Here is a 20,894-nt window from a genome sequence, read left to right as displayed (position 1 = left end):
GTTTTTGTTTTTGTTTAAGATTTACTTACTTATTTTATGTATATGAGGACACTGTAGCTGTCTTCAGACACACCGAAAGAGGGCATCAGATCCCATTACAGATGGTTGTGAGCCACCATGTGGTTGCTGGGAATGGAACTCAGGACCTCTGGTAGAGCAGTCAGTGCTCTTAACCGCTAAGCCATCTCTCCAGCCCCGGCAGCCCCACTTGTAAGAGGTGGGAGGAGATGGGAGTCTCAGGAATAAGCTGGCTAGTTAGATGAACCATGTCTGAGAGCTCTAGGTTCAGCTGAGAGACTCTGGCTTAATAAGGTGAAGAACAATCAAAAACTTCTAATATCAGCCCAAGGCCTCCGCATGCGCGGGCATACAGATACACTTCTATACATGTGTGTCCACACTCATGAGAAGAAGTAAACACAACTATGTATGTCCCTGGGTTGTGTCATGTGTCCCCCAGACCTCACCCCAGTCTCTCTTGGTGCTGTGATTAAAAGTATATACCACTACTCCAAGCTTATACAATGCTGGGATCAAACCTAGGAATTCATATATGCTGAGCAAGAACTCTACCCAACTGGGCTACATCTCCAGCTCAAACACAGATGTTTTCTTATGCAAATAAACAGTAGTCAGGTGAGGTGATGCAGTGCTCTCAGAAGATTCCGAAGACTAATGCAGGAAGATCTTGAGCTCTAGGCTAGCCTGGGCTACATACTGAGAGCCTGTCTCAAAAGACAGTAACAATTTAAAAAAAAATTTAATTTAGTCAGCCAGGCATGGTGGCATACACCCAATCCTGGCACGTGGGAGGCAGAGGCAGGTGGATATCTGAGTTTGAGGCCAGTCTTGTCTACAGATTGAATTCTAGGATGGCCAGCGCTACACAGAGAAACCCTGTTTAGGAGGAAAAAAAATCAGTATAACCTGAGCACCTAATATATGCCAGATGGAGATGGTTGTCAGTACATGCTTGCCAATAAAACAAAACACAGCCCCTGCTCACTTCTAGAGGGCTTCTGGGGTTAATGATGTCTTAGTTATGAAATTTTAGAGCTGATTTTTTTTTTTTTTTTTTGGTTTTTCAAGGCAGGGTTTCTCTGTGTAGCCCTGGCTGTCCTGGAACTCACTCTGTAGACCAGGCTGGCCCTGAACTCAGAAATCCGCCTGCCTCTGCCTCCTGAGTGCTGGGATTAAAGACATGCACCACCATGCCTGGCTGGGTTATCTTTTTAAAAGATTTATTAATTTTATGTGTATGAGTACACTGTTGGTGACACACCAGATCCATTACAGATGGTTATGAGCCAAGATATGGTTGCTGGGAATCAAACTCAGGACCTCTGGAAGAGCAGTCAGTGCTCTTAGCTGCTGAGCCATCTTTCCAGCAAATCTAATCACACATTTTTATTTCTAGATGAGCTGAGTGAAATCCAGTCAGTTGATCTGTATGCATTCACACTTGTGTGACCACACACAAGCAAATAAACACACATAACATACACACACACACACACACACACAAGTCAAACATTCATTTTTAACCATGCATGGTAGTGGGTTTCTGTAATCTTAGTATTTAGGAAATGGAGTTAAGATCAAGAGTTCAAGACCAGCTTGAACTCAGCTTCACAGTAAGTCCAAGACTAGCCTGGGCTAAATAAGACACCTCCCCCCCCCACATCCCTATAGAAAATAATTCTAGTTTTTAGCAGAAATCATAGCAACAAAACTATAGCAATATTTTCTCTGTGTGTTTACTGGGTGTGGGTGTAGGTTTGTGTGGAGCAGGGGTAGAGGTCATGGAGTCAATGCCAGGTGTTTTCCTCAGTCATTTCTGTAGTGTGATCTGTTTTGTGTGCCTGGACCTTTAAAGGACCCTATGTCTTTCAGTGTCAGTTGCCTCTTGGAATTCTGAGAACAGGAGAGGACATAAAAAGCCAGCAGAGGTTGAGAGCAGTCAGTGGGATTTGGGAGTAGCAGGGAGTAGAGTCCAGGACACAGAAGAGTGGGGTCAGAGAACAGAAGAGAAGACAGTGGGAGACAGTTGAGCTAGGAGAAGCTGAGCCGAGCCAAAGAAGATACTGTTAGGAGACAAAGCACCCATGAAGAACCCACACAAAGTAGTTAAAAAAAGAAAAAAACAGACTAAAAGCCATGTCTCTGTCTGTCTGTCTGTCTCTGTCTCCGTGTGTGCGTGTGTATATTATATGCATGTATGCACATGTGCTGGCCTGGCAGGCACTTGAAGCAGACAAAGGTTGACATTAAAGGAGGTTGCACTGAAAGTGTCAGAACTTGAGTTCATATACCCAGCACTGACATCAGAAACCAGTCGAGCCCCTGTAGTCTGGTGAGACTGTTTAGTGGTTGAAAGAACTTGTCACACTATTCCTGATAAACTAAGTTGGAAGATATTATTATTATTGTTGTTATTACTAATTTTATTATAGACAGGGTCCCACCATGTAGCTCTGGCTGTCCTGGAACTCAATACTGTAGACCACGCTGGCTTTGAACTCACTGAGATCCACTTGCCTCTCTGCCTTCTAAGTTCTGAGATTAAAGACCTTGTGCCCTCACGCCCAGTGGTCTTTAAGACCTTTACTTTTTGAGTCAGACCTTCTCTCAGAACTTGGAAGTTGGTACCTTGGCAAAAATGGCAGGCTAGCAGGCCTGGGATCTGGCGGTCACAACCCCAAACCCTGAGGCTACAGATCCATGCTGCCATGTCAGCCTTTGATGTGGGTGAACTCAGGGTCCCATGCGTCCACAGCACGAACTTTACACTCTGAACCTTTTCACAAGTAATGCATGTAATAATACAAAATCAACCCCAGTTATCGTTGGCTACACTCTAGCAAAGCGGTCACCCCGCCCCCACTGTCCCCAGGCTGCATCTGCCCAACTTCTCCTAGTTTGCTTGCCGGGGAACCCCGCTCTAATCTTCCTATCCATCCGCCCCTGTGACTGTCACAAATCCCCATAACCAGTAAAAACAAAACTCTAGAGGCTTGTAATTTATCAGTCAGATTCATATCAGTAAATTCTCAACCCACAAAACGCCCACACAATGAACTCAGAGCCAATTGATGGTGATACAAGCTGCCCACCTAGATTGGACAGATTGTCCTGTATTATTCTATCCCTTCTAAGATATTCATAGCTACCTGCGGCTATTTAAAGCCTCGTGGGTCTGGTTCTTCCTCTTCCATCTTCTCTGTCCTTCTGTCCTCTGTCTCTGAAACTCTCAGCCCCACCTTCCTTTTCCACTGCCCAATCACAGGCTCTAGCCTTACCTTGTGCCTGCCCTCACCTGCATATAGACAGCAATTCACACACAGGCCCTCTGGTTTTGTTTGTCTTGGTTTCTGAGACAGGGTCTTACTCTGTAGCCTTGGCTAGCCTGGAACTCACTAGACAGGACTGGCTTCTGCTTCCCATACTGCTGAGATTAAAGGTGTGCACCACCACATCCAACCTAAAACACATTTGTGTGTGTGTGTGTGTGTGTGTGTGTACTTGTGGAAGTCACAGAACTTGCAGGAGTTGGTTCTTCCCTTCCACAAATGTCCCAGAGATCAAACTTGGCTTATCAGGAATAGTGGCAAATTCCTTTAACCACTGAGCAATCTCACCAGACTACAGGGGCTTATCTGGCTTCTGATGTTGGTGCTGGGTATATGAACGAAGGCTCTCGCAGTTGCTTCCAGTGCAAGCAAACACTTTACTAACAGCCATCACCCCAGCCCAATGATATGAATACATTGGGCTGGGGTGATGGCTGTTAGTTATACAGTTATACATATATATATATATATATATATACACATATATATGTGTGTGTGTATGTATATATGTATATGTGTGTGTATACACACACACAAACATTATATATACACACATATATATACATATACATATATATATGTATAACATCCATACATGTATATATATATATATATATATATATATATATACAACACATATATATATGTTGTATGTGTATGGGTGTTTTGCTTGCATGCATGTATGAGCACCATATGAGCACCACTATGGTGGCTGGTGCCCCTGCTGGCCAAATAAGTGTGTCATCTCCTGGGAGTTTGACATTTTTGTAAGCAGTCACGCGGGAAATCCCGGCTCTCTAAAGAACAGCCAGTGCTCCTAGCCACTGAACCATCTCTCTCCAGCCCCTTAATGTATTCTTTTTCTAGATTGGATTTTTTGTTTCCTTCTGTGTGTGTGTAGGGCAACCTCAGTGTCATTTTCAGGAAATACACCCACATTCTTTGAGACAGTGTCTCTTTGGTTCAGGATTTTACAATTAGACTAGTGAGCCCCAGAGGTCCTTCTGATTCCACTTCCCAGCCATGAAATTGCAAATGAGCCATACCGGGCTTTTTTTTTTTTTTTTAAATGGAGCTATTCCTAGCACTCATCAATATAATCTTGATGACTACTAAGCATATACATAAAGAAGAGACATTTCAATTGGCTGGTACTAATTGAGTGAATAGAAAAGCTAGAAGCCTGGGCTGGTGAGATGGCTCAATGGTTAAGAGCGCCGATTGCTCTTCCGAAGGTCCCGAGTTCAAATCCCAGCAACCACATGGTGGCTCACAACCATCGTAACGAAATCTGACGCCCTCTTCTGGAGTATCTGAGGACAGCTACAGTGTACTTACATATAATAAATAAAATAAATCTTTAAAAAAAGAAAAAAGAAAAGAAAAGCTAGAAGCCGGGTGATGGTGGTGCATGCCTTTAATCCCAGCTCTTGGGAGGCAGAGGCAGGCAGATTTCTGAGTTCGAGGCCAGCCTGGTCTACAGAGTGAGTTCCAGGACAGCCAGGGCTACACAGAGAAACCCTGTCTCGAATTAAAAAAAACAAAAACAAAAAACAAAAAACAGGCTAGAATAGTTTAAATATCTTGTATCTAGTCGCAACTGATATTTATTTATTTATTTATTTATTGTAACAGGGCTGGCCTAGAACTCACTATGTAGACTAATTGATCTCAAAATCCCTGCCTACCTCTGCTTCCCACATGCTTGTATTAAAGTCCTGTGCATCACATGTGGCCCAAATGCAATTTAAATTTCTGATAATTTGGGCAGAGTAGGGACATGTCCTTGTTTCAAAAGGGGAAGAAAACATAAGCCAAACAGGTTTGCAGTAAAGAATGAAACTTAAAATGCAACTGAACAGTTGTCACAAATCAGTTGTAGATTTTTATTCTGTAGTTTTAAAGGTCAAACATTTTCTCCCACACTTTTAATAACTTGGAATTTACATTTGCTCTTGTAGCTTTATAGAGGGTTTTAACTGATAAAGTCTAACTTAATCCATGAAATCTCATTAATATGAGCAGTCAATCATTCAATAAATGAAGGTTTTGGGAAGGATTATTTGATATGGAATTTCAAGTAGTAATTTTTAAAAACCGATTCATATTTAATGTTTCTGCTGCTTGGCTTGACAATCTTATAGCTCAGTTTTTGTTCATCGCCCTTGGTGGTTTTTTTTTGTTGTTGTTGTTGGGGTTTTTATTTGGGGGGGGTTGTTGTTTTTTTTTTTTTTTTTCAGTATAGGCAGAATCTTAGCATTTGCTGCCTTGCACCACTTTTCAGTATCACAGTCTCGAAGATTCTGCAGTATGTCAGAGCCCAGTCAACTACGTGCCCAGAAATCTGAAGCAGAAGCAACATAATCCCGTTGCTGTTTGGGAGGCAGAGGCAGGCGAAGTCTACAGAGTGAGTTCCAGGACAGCTAGGGCTACACAGAGAAACCCTGTCTCGAAAGAAAAAAAAAAAAATCCAGTGCTGATCTTCCCAACTTCAGCACTGTTCTTGAGATTTACTGAGAACACGTCCCCAAAGGTGCAGCATTTTAACCGGCCCCAAAACGAGCTAAACAAGAATTCATGCCATTCACCTCGGCTTTTAGAGCCTTAAGGTTTACCCAGAGAGCTTTGTGTTGAATTCAGGGCAAAAGCGCATTTTCATACCCCACTTAAAAAGCTTTGAGGTACGAACATTTTCCTCTTACAAAGATTTCTTGAGACGTTCACGGTAGCCAGGAGAACTCAAGTTCCCTTGGACACAACCTGCAGTGCAAGAACGGAGGCAAAGGACTACAGGGCGGAGGATTCTGGGGGAAGGAAATGACGTCAGGAGCAAAGCATGCTGGGCTCAGGCGGGCCGACTCAAGTCCGCTCGGTGGCGTGTGAGCTGAGTAGAAATGTGGCCAGGGTCTCTGCGGCGTTTCCCTGGGTCGTGCAGAGCTCTGGGTATGGCGGCCTCAGGGCAGGACCTGCTCTTCGAGCTCTAGAGCTTCGCTAACGGGTCCTCAGCGCTTTACGAGAAAATTGGCGCAAACCCCGCGGAGAATCATCTAGAAAGTGTAGGTGGGAATCCGAGAACTCCGCGTCAGTTATGTCTGTAAGGGGTTTAGGGCGAAATCCTTTTATCTAAGGAAAGCGGAACGGAAGTGGCTTTTTTTTAGATTTATTTATTGTATATGAGCACACCACTGCTTTCTTCAGACACACCAGAAGAGGACATCGGATTCCATTACATATGGTTTTGAGCTACCATGTGGTTGGTGGGAATTGAACTCGGGACCTCCCAGTCGGCGCTCTTAACCGCTGAGCCATCTCTCCAGCCCTGAAGAGTTTGAGTATTATCTACGGGCCAGGTTCAAAGCCAGGTTGACAGCGGTATCCGGAATTGGGAGCAGAGGGTGGGACTAGACATGCCACAGGAGTTTAAGAATTGTACCTGCGGCCATTCACTATTACCATCAGTCTGAATTATAAATACCCCTCCCCAGATATACTAAACAAAACATTCTCAAGAATTCTCCAAAGATAGTATCAGTTTCTTATACCCCAGATGGGCTTTTTGCTTGTTCTTCTGAGATCTGAGACGGCACACAATGTTACCAGGCTGGTCTCAGCACTACTAGTAGGTAGGACTGTAGGTGTGAGTTAAGACTGGCTCTATATATCAGTGCTTACTTGCATTAAGAAACTCGTTAGTTTCAGGCAAATTACAGACTGCCTCCAGAATGGCGATCAGGGTTTAAGACATGTGCTTGTGTGGAATATCCATAGTGATTAACCCAAATTGATAATGGTTCTAGATCTAGCCAGCTGGTAACCATGAGCGAATGGATGAAGAAAAGCCCCTTAGAATGGGAAGATTACGTTTATAAAGAAGTGAGAGTGATAGCCTGTGAGAAGGAGTATAAAGGATGGCTTCTAACCACAGACCCAGTCTCTGCCAAGTGAGTATGCAACTTACTTTTGTGAAATGGCAATCCTATGTACTGGCCCCGGATATCCAAGGTGAGAAGGCAGATCATTCAAAGACTGGTCGTTCACACATAATAATTGCTTTTGAGCCTGACTGCTGCTGTTTTAACTATGGAATGCTGTAGCAAACTAAACATAGTTATAGGAATAGAAAAGAGAAATTCTCCCCTCTTCTAATTCTCCTTCCAGAGGGTCTCATGTAGCCCAGGTTCACCTTATTTGGCTATATAGTTGAAGATGACATTAAACTTCTGATTCATCTGCTTCTGCTTCTGAATGCTAGGACACCACACCCAACTTTATTTATTTATTTATTTATTTTTTAAATTTATTTATTATATGTAAGTACAGACACTCCAGAAGAGGGAGTCAGATCTTGTTACAGATGGTTGTGAGCCACCATGTGGTTGCTGGGATTTGAACTCCAGACCTTCGGAAGAGCAGTCGGGTGCTCTTACCCACTGAGCCATCTCACCAGCCCCTATTTATTTTTTTAAATAAGTCTCATATAATTCAGACTGTCCTCAAATTCATTATGTAGCTAAGGATAAACACGAATCCCTGATCCTCCTATCTCCACCATATCCATACGGTGGCCACCATATCCAATGGTCAGGACTTGTCTCAAAAAAAAAAAAAAAAAAAAAAAAGGATTGAAGATACATAGATGTCAAGGGGGAAAATGCCCATACTGTTTGTTGGAAATTTTTATACTTTATTGAAGTACTAAGTATTTTGTTTGTTTGTTTGTTTGTTTCTTTTTTCTGAGACAGGGTTTCTGTGTGTAGGTAGCCCTGGCTGTCCTGGAACTCACTCTGTAGACCACGCTGGCCTGGAACTCAGAAATCTGCCTGCCTCTGCCTCCCGAGTGCTGGGATTAAAGGCGTGCGCCACCACTGCCCGGCTACTAAGTATTTTTTTTTTTAAGTTTTAGTTATGTATGTATATGAGTACACTTTTGTTCTCTTCAGACACCAGAAGAGAGCATTGGATCCCACTACATATGGTTGTGAGCCACCATGTGGTTGCTGGGAATGGAACTCAGGACCTCTGGTAGAGTATCGGTGCTCTTAACTGCTGAGCCATCTCTCTAGGCCTAGTACTAAGTATTTATAATCTTACTAAATTTCTGTAGCACTGTGGAGGATTATATAATAGTCTCTCTCAGTCTCTGCATTTAGCATGGAATGGCCTCAGACTTAGTGATCCTCCTACTTTAACCTCGTGGGCACTGTGATGATAGGCTGAAGCTAGTATGATTGAAGCTAATACGATTTTGATGTCAAAAGCTGAGGACAGGATTTAAAAAAGAAGCTTTAAACTAATTCCATTTATGATTACAAACACTCAAATCTTCAATAAAATACATGGACATAGAGTCCTACAAACAGACTTTGTTTTCTTTCTTTTTCCTTTTCTTTTCTCTTTTGGTTTTTTGAGGCAGGATTTCACTGTATAGCATTGACTGTTCTGGAACTCACTCTGTAGACCAGGCTGACTTTGTTTTAAAAATCCAAAAAAGAATTTCACTTCTGTGCCACTCTTTTCAAAAGTCTAATAATTCATGTGTGTGTGATTTAAGAAAGCTCCACACCACCCAAAATTGCGACATTCTACAAAACACCTCCCTAGTACTTTTCAGACCTCACATGATTGTAGGACGTAGGATCTTGGTTGGATCCTAGAACAGACGAAAGGCCGTCCATGGGAACCTCAGAAAGCTAAATCACATCTGTGGTTAGTTAACAGGAATTCTTAGTTTTGACAAAAATACCATCAGTATGTGCAGTGTTAACTTTAGGGGAAGCTTAGTGATGGGTGGGCACTCTGTAATGACTGTAACTTTTCTATTAGAAATACCCACATTTAAGACAGATGACCTAATTCTTAAATAAGTGATAGGAAAGGAGTAGGGGCCAAGCTTTTAATCCCAGCACGCTGGAGGCAGAGGCAGGGCTATCTCAGTCCTTGGAGACTATCCTGGGCTACATTTGGTGATAAGACTAATCTTCCTCTCATTGAAGGGACCTGAGTTGTTGATGATGCTCTTATTCCATTGTTTCTTCCTAGTTCTTAAGGTTTTTCTTTTACTAATCTGCTCTGAACTTCCTCTGTCTTTAAAGCATTGTCCTCGTAAACTTCCTTGAAGATGGCAGATTGTCTGTGACTGGAATCATGGGCCACTCTGTGCAGACTGTGGAGACCGTAAGTGAAGGGGACCCCAGAGTACGCGAGAAGCTGATGCATGTGTTTACAGCTGGAGACTGTAAAGGATACAGCCCCGAGGATCTGGAAGAGAAGAGGACCAGCCTCAAGAAATGGCTGGAGAAGAACCACATCCCTGTCACCGAGCAGGGGGATGCACAGAGGACTCTCTGTGTGGCTGGGGTTCTGACTATAGACCCACCATACGCTCCAGAAAACTGCAGCAGCTCCAATGAGATCATTCTGTCCCGAATTCAGGATCTTATTCAAGGACATCTTTCAGCTTCCCAGTGAGAGGCCAAGCACTGTGAACATGCTGGCTTCACCGTTTGGTTTTGTATTCAATTCTTCCAATTGAAGAATTGATTTCTGTGTGTAGGTAGCCCTGGCTGTCCTGGAACTCACTCTGTAGACCACGCTGGCCTGGAACTTGATTATATTACATGACATCAGAAGCACATGAGGGTTATAGGTGTGTGTGTATTTTAAGGTTTTGTTCAGGTCAAATCAGATGAGTAGATCATGAGTGCTGGGTTCCTTAGGAATTGAAGGTACAAGAGCAGTGCCCCTGTGAAAATAACACAGGGAAGTCAGATTTGAAAGGAGCTCTTCTTGTGTGTGATTTAAGATAAATTGCCCTTCAAGAATACATTTTGAGTAGGTGTAACAATGAAATAAATTTATAAATTTCAATATAAGATATTAAAGTAAAAATCCGTTTCAGGTTCCTTTGACTAATCATATTTCTATTCTTAAAATATTGGTCTTTCCTGGGTGGTGGCAGTGCATTCCTTGAATCCCAGCATTTGGGAGGTAGAGGTAGGCAAATCTCTGAGGTTAAAGCCACCATTGTCTATAGAGCAAGTTCCAGAACAACCAAGACAACACAGAGAAACCCTGTCTTGGAAAAAAAAATAACAAAACAGCCGGGCATGGTGGCGCACGCCTTTAATCCCAGCACTCGGGAGGCAGAGGCAGGCGGATTTCTGAGTTCAAGGCCAGCTTGGTCTACAAAGTGAGTTCCAGGACAGCCAGGACTACACAGAGAAACCCTGTCTGGAAAAGAAAAACAAAACAAAACAAAACTCAACAACAGTGTTTCAACTTGAGTAAACTGGTTTGGCTATGGCTTATGCACTCCTCAGTCCTTGTGATGGGAACTTCTAACTTTAAGAGATGACATGTAGGGCTGGAGAGATGGCTCAGCAGTTAGGAACACTGGCTGTTCTTCCAAAGGACTGATGTTCAACTCCCAGCACCCACATGATAGCTCAAACTGTCTGTAACTTCAGTTACAGGACATCTGACATGTTCATACAGACATGCATGCAAGCAAAACACACAAAATAAAAATAAATCATTAAAAAGAGAGAGGTGGGGAGAAATGAGACATAATGGGAAATCTTTAGGTCATTGAAAGTATGCACTAAGGAAGGGTGGGTCGTAGGGGTTCAATTGCTGTGAAGAGACACTATGACATCTCTTACAAAGGAAAACATTTAATTGGGGCAGGCTTACAGTTTTCAGAGGTTTAGTCCATTATTGTCATGTCGGGAAACATGGCTGTGTAAGAGACCTGATGCTAGGAAAGGAGCTGAGAGTTGTACATCTTGATCTACAGGCAGCAAAGGGAGACTGAGTGCCACACTGAGCATAACCTGAACATAGGAGGCCTCAGAGCCTGATCCCAAGGTGACAGACATGTCTCCTTCAGCAAGGTCACACCTACTAATCATGCCACTCTTTATGGACATTCAAACACATGACTCTATGGGATCCATTTCTATATAAACTGCCACAGGAAGGATTGTGGAACCTGGTCTGTGACTTCCTGTTTGATGATGTAAGCTCTTTAACTACCATGATGTGTTTTGGGGAAAGAAAAAGCTCTTTTGTGAACATGCTCCATCCCTGACCAAAATGTAGCTGACATCATGGAACTGTCTTATACATTCAGCATTGAGCTAACTTTCTCTTCATAAATAGCCTGTTTCATTTTAGTGACTCAAAGCTGACTAATAAGTATATTATTAAAGTTGAAGGTATTAGCTGTTGGTAATTTTTTTTTTTCTTTTGACAAGATTTCACTATGTAGCTTAGGCTATCCTGGAATTCACTATGTAGTTCAGGCTGGTCTCAAACTCACCAAGATCCATCTGCCTCTGCTTCCTGAGTGCTGGGATTTAAAGGGACGCAGCACCAGGCCCTCCTTTTGCTTGAGGAAGAGGACAGATTTATTTTCTCTATATATGTGTGCATTGTCTGTGTGGGTGTATGCCATGTGTGCACATGCCGACAGTGAATGTCAGAGTCACTTGTGCTGGGCTTGCACGTGGTTGTGAGCTGCCTGCTTTTGACACTGTTACCTGAATTGGAGTCCTGCAAGAGCAGTACTGTTAACCACTTGTACTGGCTAGTTTTGTGTCAACTTGACACAGCTGGAGTTATCACAGAGAAAGGAGCTTCAGTTGAGGAAATGTCTCCATGAGATCCAGCTGTAAGGCATTTTCTCAGTTAGTGATCAAGGAGGAAAGGCCCCTTGTGGGTGGGACCATCTCTGGGCTGGTAGTCTTGGTTCTATAAGAGAGCAGGCTGAGCAAGCCAGGGGAAGCAAGCCAGTAAAGAACATCTCTCCATGGCCTTAGCATCAGCTCCTGCTTCCAGGTCCAGTCCTGACTTCCTTTGGTGATGAACAGCAGTATGGAAGTTTAAGCCGAATAAACCCTTTCCTCCCCAACTTGCTTCTTGGTCATGATGTTTGTGCAGGAATAGAAACCCTGACTTTAAGACACCACTGAACAGTCTCTCTAGACCTGGATCTTGTTTTGCAACCAAGACTGGTCTAGAACCCCAAGCATGTACCATTACACAGTAGAGAATCCATTTCTAACAGATTCCTAGGTCTGCAGCCTCCACCCCACCCCAATAGGGTTTCTCTGTGTAGCCCTAGCTGTCCTGGAACTTGCTCTGTAGACCAGGCTGACCTCAAACTGAGCACTGGATTAAAGGCTGTGTGGCTTCTGTCTGTCTCTGTCTCTGTCTCTGTCTCTGTCTCTCTCTCTCTCTCTCTGTGTTTGAGACAGGTTCTTATTCTATAACCCTGCCTGATTTTGACTTTCCCTTGACCTCACAATCTTGCCTCAGCCCTCTGATCTTGGGATTACAAGTGTGGGACACTACACTTGACTTTTTTTTAAAAGTATTTTATTTATTTAATGTATGTGAGGACACTGTAGCTGTATAGATGGTTGTGAGCCTTCATGTGGTTGTTGGGGATTGAATTTTTAGGACCTCTGCTCCCTCCTGTCGGCCTTGCTCACTCAGTCCTTGTTTGCTACAGCCTAAAGATTTATTTTTTATTATACATAAATACTGTAGCTGACTTCAGATGGTGGTTGTGAGCCACCATGTGGTTGGTGGGATTTGAACTCGGGACCTTCGGAAGAGCAGTCAGTACTCTTAACCGCTGAGCCATCTCTCCAGCCCCCAGCACCCTGATTCTAAAAGTAAAATTCAGTGTCCAAGAATCTTTAGAAATTTAACAGAGGAAGCAGGATACAAAATAGCTGACATTCAATAAGCCATATAGGAAATTAGCCACAAGCTCACTCAGGTTTGGCCTTGGCTCAGGGACAGATCCTGGGCCATTAGTGTTGGTAGATAGATTTGCTGTCAAAGTAGTGTGTTGGAGACATGCTGTTTCTTGGCAACTGAACCCTTTGACTGTTTAAACAATTTGCCCACAAATAAAACCTGAGTGCTGGAGAGGGGAAATGATCCTCTCTGCCATGGAAACTGGCTGCTTAGGGAGTTTCCCTGTCACCGCCTCACCTAAGATGCTCCCAGAGAGGTTAGCTCATCTCTTCCTGATCCTCCCTCAGGGCCGGCAGCTGGAGTGCCAGGTCCTGCAGAGGCAGCCTTTCCCAAAGCTGGCTCTGTTGACTGCTGCTTCTGGGTGGCAGCCAAGGCTGTCTTTGAACATGGCATCAGGAATACTTTTGAAATAACAAAAGACATGGGCTGGAGGGATGGCTCAGTGGTAAGAGCACATAACTGCTCTTCCAGAGGTCCTGAGTTTGACCTCCAACATCCACATCATTTGGCACACAGCCAAGTATAACTAATTCCTGGGCACTGGCCTGTGTGGGCACCTGCTCTACAGGCACACTTCTATTATATATATGTGTGTGTGTGTGTGTGTGTGTGTGTATAATTTAAAACAATAAAAACAAATCTTTAAGGTTTGGGGGGGTATTGATTCAGCTTTTTAACTGGGGAGGCAGAGGCAGGCAGATTTCTGAGTTGGAGGCCAGCCTGGTCTACAGAGTGAGTTCCAGGTCAGTCAGGGCTATACAGAGAAACCCTGTCTCGAAAAAACAAACAAACAAACAACAAAAAATTCTTTTTACCCCCTTTATTTATTTATTTATTTATTTTTATTGATAGACGGAGTCTTACTATGTAGCTCTAGCAGGCTGGCCTCCAACTCAGAGATCAGCTTGCCTCTGTCTCCCAAGTGCTGGGATTAAAGGGTGTGCCCGGCCATCAGCAGTTATTAACGTGTGCCTAGGTGTGAAAGTCAGAGAACTACAGTGCTTCGTAGTTTCGTAGTTTCCTGCATACAAGTCTTATACTGCTTTTTAAATTTATTTTATTTATTGAGATAGGGCCTTTCAACATTTCCCAGCAGGCCTGGGACTTGCAATGTAGTCCAGCCTGACTTCAGACTTGCAACAATTCTCCTGCCTCAGCTCCCAAGTACTATCACTCCATTAAACTAGCGCATCTTATTTATGATGGAGAGAGGCTTGAGGACCAAACCAAAGCCTCTTGCATGCTAGACAAGCCCTGTGCTCTGTCCATAGGCCCGAGAGTGGGAAAGCAGAAATACGAAACCTGATTGATGCCTTTAGTTTCTTTCCTTTTTTTTTTTTTATTGGTTATTTACTTACATTTCAAATGTTATCCCCAGTTTCCTTCCTTCCAGTTTCAATAAATCGGTATCCAGATCCACTGTGGGTGAGTTATGTTCTGGGCCCATTGTATCCGAGGGCTTCACATCTGTTCTGTGCCCTTGGGTATCTTTGTGCTCTGAAGGTCTAGCATGTTAACCGATCTCCAGCACCTGACTAAATAGGTTGTTTAAATGAAATTCAAAACACACATGGGACGCATTTCTGCAGCTCACTGTGGGAGTCAGGATACTGCTGAGGTAGACTTCGGCCTGCTTCAGTTAGTCTCTCCTTAGCCATGCTCACTGGAGCAAAGGGCAGTGTAAAGATTATGTAGAAATAATGGGGGCAGCTGCAGTTTAGGTACATTGCCGAGCAGGTGAAGTTCATACAGGAGGGCAGAGAAGCATCTGACTACCAGGTGCTTTGTTCTGGGTCTAATCAGCTCGTGTCCTTATTGTGTGGGACGGTCCCTTAGTGCCCATCATGTCGAGGCCACCTGGTGTGTTTTGGTGCCTGTCTTCCAAAGAGCATGCCACACTTTGCCATTCTTCCTGGCAGTCTTAGAGACAACCCCTGAAACCAGTGGGTTTAGAGACAACCCCTGAAACCAGTGGGTTTAGAGACAACCCCTGAAACCAGTGGGTTTCCAGGAAACTTGGGGAGAGAAGAGTTACTGAGCCTAGAAATTAAAATTCCTGTTTCAGTTTTACATAGTAGCCAAAGTCTACTAGATTGGATTTTGTTCAGTTAGCATGAAGATAAGATAAGGGTGTGTGTGTGTGTTTTACACATCATAATGTGACCCTAAGGATGATAACTTGACTCTTGCAGTGATAGTTTCAGCAATCACACACAAATTATGCCTTTACATTTTTAAAATAAGTGATTTTTAAAAAAGTTCAGAAACGAGAGATGATATTTTTAAATTGTTCTCCATCCACACATATTTGTACATATCACTTCTTGGTCTTTACACTTCAGTACTTAGCAGCTTACTCGATAGCACATGCTTAGTATATCTATTTGTGCACATGCCTGCACGTGTATGTGAGTATGTGTATGCATGTGTGCGCAAGTGTGTGTGTGTGTGTGTGTGTGTCAGAGGACAGGACAGCATGTACAAGTTGCAGTTGATCTTCTCCCTCTATTGTTTGGGTCTAGGGATCCAGCTCCAGTCAGGTTCGGCAGCTTTGGCAACTTCCCTTACCCAGTGAGCAGTCTGTCGGTACCACAGCACGTTTCTAAGAGTTGCTCTGGCGGAGGTTTCGTGTTAGTATTCTAAAATATTTACATCTTTAGATATGTCTATTGGCACAATTTTTATTTGAATAATAAGCTATTTATACTTTATAAACAATGGTTCATTATTTCATTTTGTTGAAATAGGTTTCTTTTCTCTTGGCAATACTAACATTTTGGACTGGATATTTTTTTTGGTCTACAGCTTTTGGGAATCAGTTCTCTCTTTACAATGTAGGTGCTGAGAATTAAACTCAGGGCCGCAGGCTTGGCCCACCAGCCGACCATCTTGCTAGCCTGCAAAATGTAGTTTTATTTACAAAATGGTATGTTGAAAACTTGATCTCAACTGGTGGTAATTTTGTCCCCTGGATGGTTGTCAGAGCTGAAAGAAAGAGCTATTAGCATCTAGTAGGTCACTCACTGCTCAGTATCCTACGAGGCATGGACTATCCCAGTAAAATGTGTCAGTCATGATCCCACCCACTCCAGCGCGCGCGCACACACCAAATGGAAACAAGATGACTCCTAGATTTTGCTGGAAGGTATATTCAGGTATGTGCCACCACGTCTGGTGTCTAATACATCTGAAGTCGAAGGACAGAATGAGGAAAAGCTTATTCAAAGTGGAATCTCGGGTGCAAGTGAGTCTTTTGGACTGCTTCAAAGCAGAAGGAAGACATGCATGGATAATCTATGATACCATGATAATCTATGATACTTCCATACAGAAGAAGAACGAGCCACTCCCATCGTTTCAGTAAAGCCAAGGAAAGAGGTAGCAGTGAGTGCGTTTCCTGTCATTTTGCTTGCCTTTTTGTTGTTGTAAAACTATCCACTCATGGCAGAGCTAAGGATGGCCCTGAACTCCTGATCTTCCGCGGTTATCTGCCAAGGCCGGGCTTCCAGGACTGTGCTAACACACCCGACTAATGAGCAAAACAGACAAAACCGCATGGTTTGCAGTGTTCCTTAGTGAAACATTTGTTTTATACTATTATGCTATATTTATCAATATTTTTGTAGTATTTAAACATCACTTTAAGCCCTGTTCTTCATCCTTCATTGTAGTTATAAAATTGAGCAGGTGGCTTCTTCTCCTTTCCCTTCCCCTCCCCTCTCCTCTGTTCTCTCTTCTCCTTTCTTTTTTTAAAAAATGATTGTTTATTTTATGTATTCGAGTACACTGCCAAACTCTTCAGACACCAGAAGAGGGCATCAGATCCCATTACAGATGTTTGTGAGCCACCATGTGGTTGCTGGGAATTGAATTCGGGACCACTGGAAGAGCAGCCAGCGCTTAACCACTGAGCCATCTCTCCAGCCCCGCCCCCCTCCCCCCTTTGCAAAGAGTTCCACTCTCTGATGACAAAGTATCCAAGTATATGAGCCTGTGAGGACCATAGTGCTTTGAATGAGAGTGGTCCCCATAAGTTCATAAACGTGACTGTTTATAGTCTCCGGCTCCAGGGAGGGAAACTACTTGGAAAGGCTTGGGAGGGAGGTGTGAGCTTGTTGGAAGAGGTGTGTCACTAAGGGTGCATTTTGAGGTTTCAGAAGCCCAAGCCAGGCCCAGTATGTCTCTCTCTTCCTGCTGCCTTCAGATCCAGATGTAGACCGCTCAGCTACTTCTGCAGCGCTGTGTCTGCCTGTATGCTGCCACCCCACCCACCATGACGATAATGAGCTAAACCTTTGAAACCAAGCACACCCCAATTAAATGCTTTCTTTCATCAGGGTAATAGTTGCCATGGTCATGGTGTCTCTTCACAGCAATAGAACAGTAGCCGGGATGAGTCATTCTTATCAAACCACTGCAAGTACAATGTCGGATATCTTACTGGGGTGCCAGTTTAGACATGGCAAGAAGTTCCACCAGCTAGCGACTCATCGTCCACACTTCGGGGTTACAGTTAAAATACTAACAGGGGCTTGGAGAGATGGCTCTGGAAGTAAAGTGCTTGCCATTCAAGCATGGGGACCTGGGTTTGAATCCCCAGCACCCACGTAAAAAGCCAAGCTTGTGAATATGTCAACTCAGTGCTGGGTGGGGAGGGGATGGGGAGGTAGATCTGAGTTTGACAGCAAGTGTAGAACATGTGAGTTCCAGGTTCAGTGTGAGAGCCTGTCTTCAGAAATAGGGTAGAGAGCAATACAAAGTCCTGATGTTGACTTCTGCCCCCATACCTGCCTCCCACCAAGGTCCATCCCTGCCTGGGCCACACAGTAAGAGCATGTCTAAAAAAATGAAACAAAGCAAGGGGTAGGGATACACTGAAGTGTTCGAGTCCTTGCCTAGCATGGACAAGGACCTGGATTCAGATCCCAGACCTACAAAACAAACAAAACCCAACTTCCCCAACCCAGAGGTGGGAGGAGACCAAAAGATAGAGAAGAAGTCTACCACCCTGGAACAGTCTGAAACTGTTATTGTGACTAGAACATTCTCTCGTCTGTTTCCATCTGGGCACTCTGCCCTCTGAGCACACACTGACACAGGCTCATGATCAAGATGCTAGCACTCAAGTCTGAGGTTTATCCTACGGGTGGAGTGGAGGAGGTGTGAAATCTAACTTCTGAAAACAATAGCTACTTTTGTAGTTTAATAATCGGCGAAATTTTGTAAGCAGTTTCTGCCTTGAATGTGGAGAGAAACTCACTCCAGGATTTATGATTAATTTTAGCATGATTTCAGAGGGAAAAGCAGCATCTACCAGGGGGGTTCAAATAATGACAGTGTGACAGAGCTATTATTTATGGGTGATACAAGATACCTCCAGAGGGTCCCCTTTAGATCTAGCAATTAAGAGACTATATCACAGCAGAGTCCCCAAAGATCCAATCTGAGGAACATTTGAAAATCATACCCTTGATTCCAGTGCCCTCCCTCCTCCTCCCCCGTGTGCATGCTTGTGTGTGTGTGTGTGTGTGTGTGTGTGTGTGTGTGTGGTTGTGTGCACGTGCCTGCTAGAAATAGACCTTCAGTTTCTTCTTTGGCTGCTCTTCACCTTGACAGATTTTACATTACATTTATTTATTTACTGTTGGGCATGTGTGCGCCACAGCTTGTGTGAGGAAGTTGGAGGTCAGGTGCTTCCCCTTGGAGCCTGGAGATGAAACTCGGGTCTTTACCCACTGAGCCATCTTGCTAGCCTCCCCCTTATTTTTTGAGACAGCCTTTCACTGAACCTTTAGCTCACCAGTTTGGCTAAGCTGGCTTGCCAGCAAGTTCCAGGTTTTACGCGGGGCCAGGGAGCTGAGCTCAGGCACTCATGCAGCAAGCACTTTACTGACAGCCTCCTCCCCAGCCCCTCAACAATGTATGGTTTTGTGATTTAATTTTACAAAGTACTTTCCAAAATCTTACTTTATGACATTTTAGGAACATGTTTAAAAGGAGCTGACATTTACCACATGACTCAGATCTAGTGCAGTACTTAGACACATTATTCAAATTAAACCACTCAGTTATAAAACGAAAGGATAGATTAAAATCTGTTACTTGTCAGGGAGCAAATTATAATAAACAGATAAAGACCTCAAGGAGTAAAACAAATTGAGTTTCTTTAGTGTGAGACTTGTTACCTCCATTCAGATTCTTCTCCTCAATAAAAAACAAAACAAAACAAAACAAACACCTAAACAGGGCTGGAGACATGGCTCAGCGGTTGAGAGCACTAGCTACTCTCCCAGAGGTCCTGAGTTCAATTCCCAGCAACCACATGGTGGCTCACAGCCATCTGTCCATGGGATCTGATGCCCTCTTCTGGTGTGTCTGAAGACAGTGACAGTGTACTCATGTACATAAAATAAATAAATCTTTGAAAAATCCTAATTAATATGCACTCTATATAGCATGTATGCATGTCTGTATGGCACTCGAGAAGAAGCATCGACATGTGATGAAGCCACCTGTCAGCATGGTGAGCTGTTCTTGTTTACTAAGACTATCTCAGACCAAATACAATGTGTTCCTGCAAACCAATTACGGAGTAAGTACCTTCCCTAGCTAGATGGCAGGAACATATATTTAAAGGGGCCATTTATCGATCTCTCCCTAAACTTACATTAAGTGTTGGTCATCTAGCTTAGAAATCCAGTTTTATTTCAAAAATTAATACTACATTCTGATTTTTTTTTTTTTTGTTTTTGTTTTTTTTGAGACAGGGTTTCTCTGTGTAGCCCTGGCTGTCCTGGAACTCACTCTGTAGACCAGGCTGGCCTCGAACTCAGAAATCCACCTGCCTCTGCCTCCCTCAGAAATCCACCTGCCTTGCTGGGATTAAAGGCGTGCGCCACCACGCCTGGCTTACATTCTGATTTTTTAACTGCAAACAAGTAATCATTTCATAATTCCATTGTGAGTTTTTATTCTGTTTTTTTTTTTTTTTCTTACGACAGGGTTCTTCTCTGTAGCCTTGGCTGTCTAGAACCCATTTTGTAGACCATACTGCCTTTGAACTCAGAGATCCACCTGCCTCTGCCTCCAGAGTTCTGGGATTAAAGGCGTGCACCACCAACTGGGTTTTACTTTTTACTTCATATTTTAATGAGTTTTAAAGAACTAGCTCTATAGGTGGTGTTTAAGATTTTTCTACTTAATTATGTGTATGTACACATGTGCCGTCTGTAGAGGTAAGACAACCTGTAGGGTTAATTTTGGTCTCCCACCCCTTCAATTGTGGGCCTTGGGAATTGAACTCACATTCTCAAGCTTGACCACTAGGGTCTTTATCCACTGAGATATCTTGCCAGGCTGGGGTGGGGTTTTTCTTTTCTTTTTGAAAAAGTTTTATTTAGTGTGTATAAGTGTTTTGTATGCATGTATGTGTACCATGTGCAAGCAGTGCCTCACGGGCCAGACGAGGTGTCAGATCCTCCTGAAACTGCTATGTGTAGAACCAGCTAGAAGCAGAACCCTACTGAAAGGGCTGCCATTGCTTTTCACCACTGAGCCATGACTCAGGCCCAGGGTTTCTTTCTTATTTAATGCTTTAAGTAAAGGTTTTCCAACTCTTTCCCCATTTAGACCCAGGTACATAATGATAGAACTTAGGGATATGTGTGCCTGGAAGTGATCAGTCGCTTCTAGAGCAGAAATTCTAGTGCTCTGGGTAGAAGGATTTGTGGTGGCTACCTCCTGGCAGGACCAAACCTGTGTTAAAAACTGCAGGTC

At 43.5% G+C, this 20,894-nt stretch overlaps 1 protein-coding gene across 3 annotated transcripts; it reads left to right on the top strand.

Moving 5' to 3' along the window:
• Positions 1-6,198: 6,198 nt before the first annotated feature.
• On the top strand, positions 6,199-12,229 carry Gemin6 (gem nuclear organelle associated protein 6). 3 transcript variants are annotated; one of them, XM_085832939.1, is made up of 3 exons: positions 6,199-6,406; positions 7,148-7,291; positions 9,443-12,228. In XM_085832939.1, exons 2-3 carry the CDS (start codon positions 7,167-7,169, stop codon positions 9,816-9,818), a joined length of 501 nt encoding a protein of 166 aa, XP_085689065.1. In that variant the 5' UTR covers positions 6,199-6,406; positions 7,148-7,166; the 3' UTR covers positions 9,819-12,228. The 3 variants fall into 3 exon arrangements, with proteins under 3 accessions (XP_085689065.1, XP_085689067.1, XP_085689066.1); XM_085832941.1 differs by having other exon boundaries at positions 6,205-6,293; positions 9,443-12,229; XM_085832940.1 differs by having other exon boundaries at positions 6,205-6,410; positions 9,443-12,229.
• The last annotated feature ends 8,665 nt before the right edge of the window (positions 12,230-20,894 follow it).

The sequence above is a fragment of the Mus caroli genome, unplaced genomic scaffold (assembly GCF_978045245.1).
Source record: "Mus caroli unplaced genomic scaffold, Mus_caroli_1 scaffold_18, whole genome shotgun sequence".
In the NCBI taxonomy this organism is placed as follows: domain Eukaryota; kingdom Metazoa; phylum Chordata; class Mammalia; order Rodentia; family Muridae; genus Mus; species Mus caroli.
This window is presented reverse-complemented; position numbering and strand designations above follow the sequence as displayed.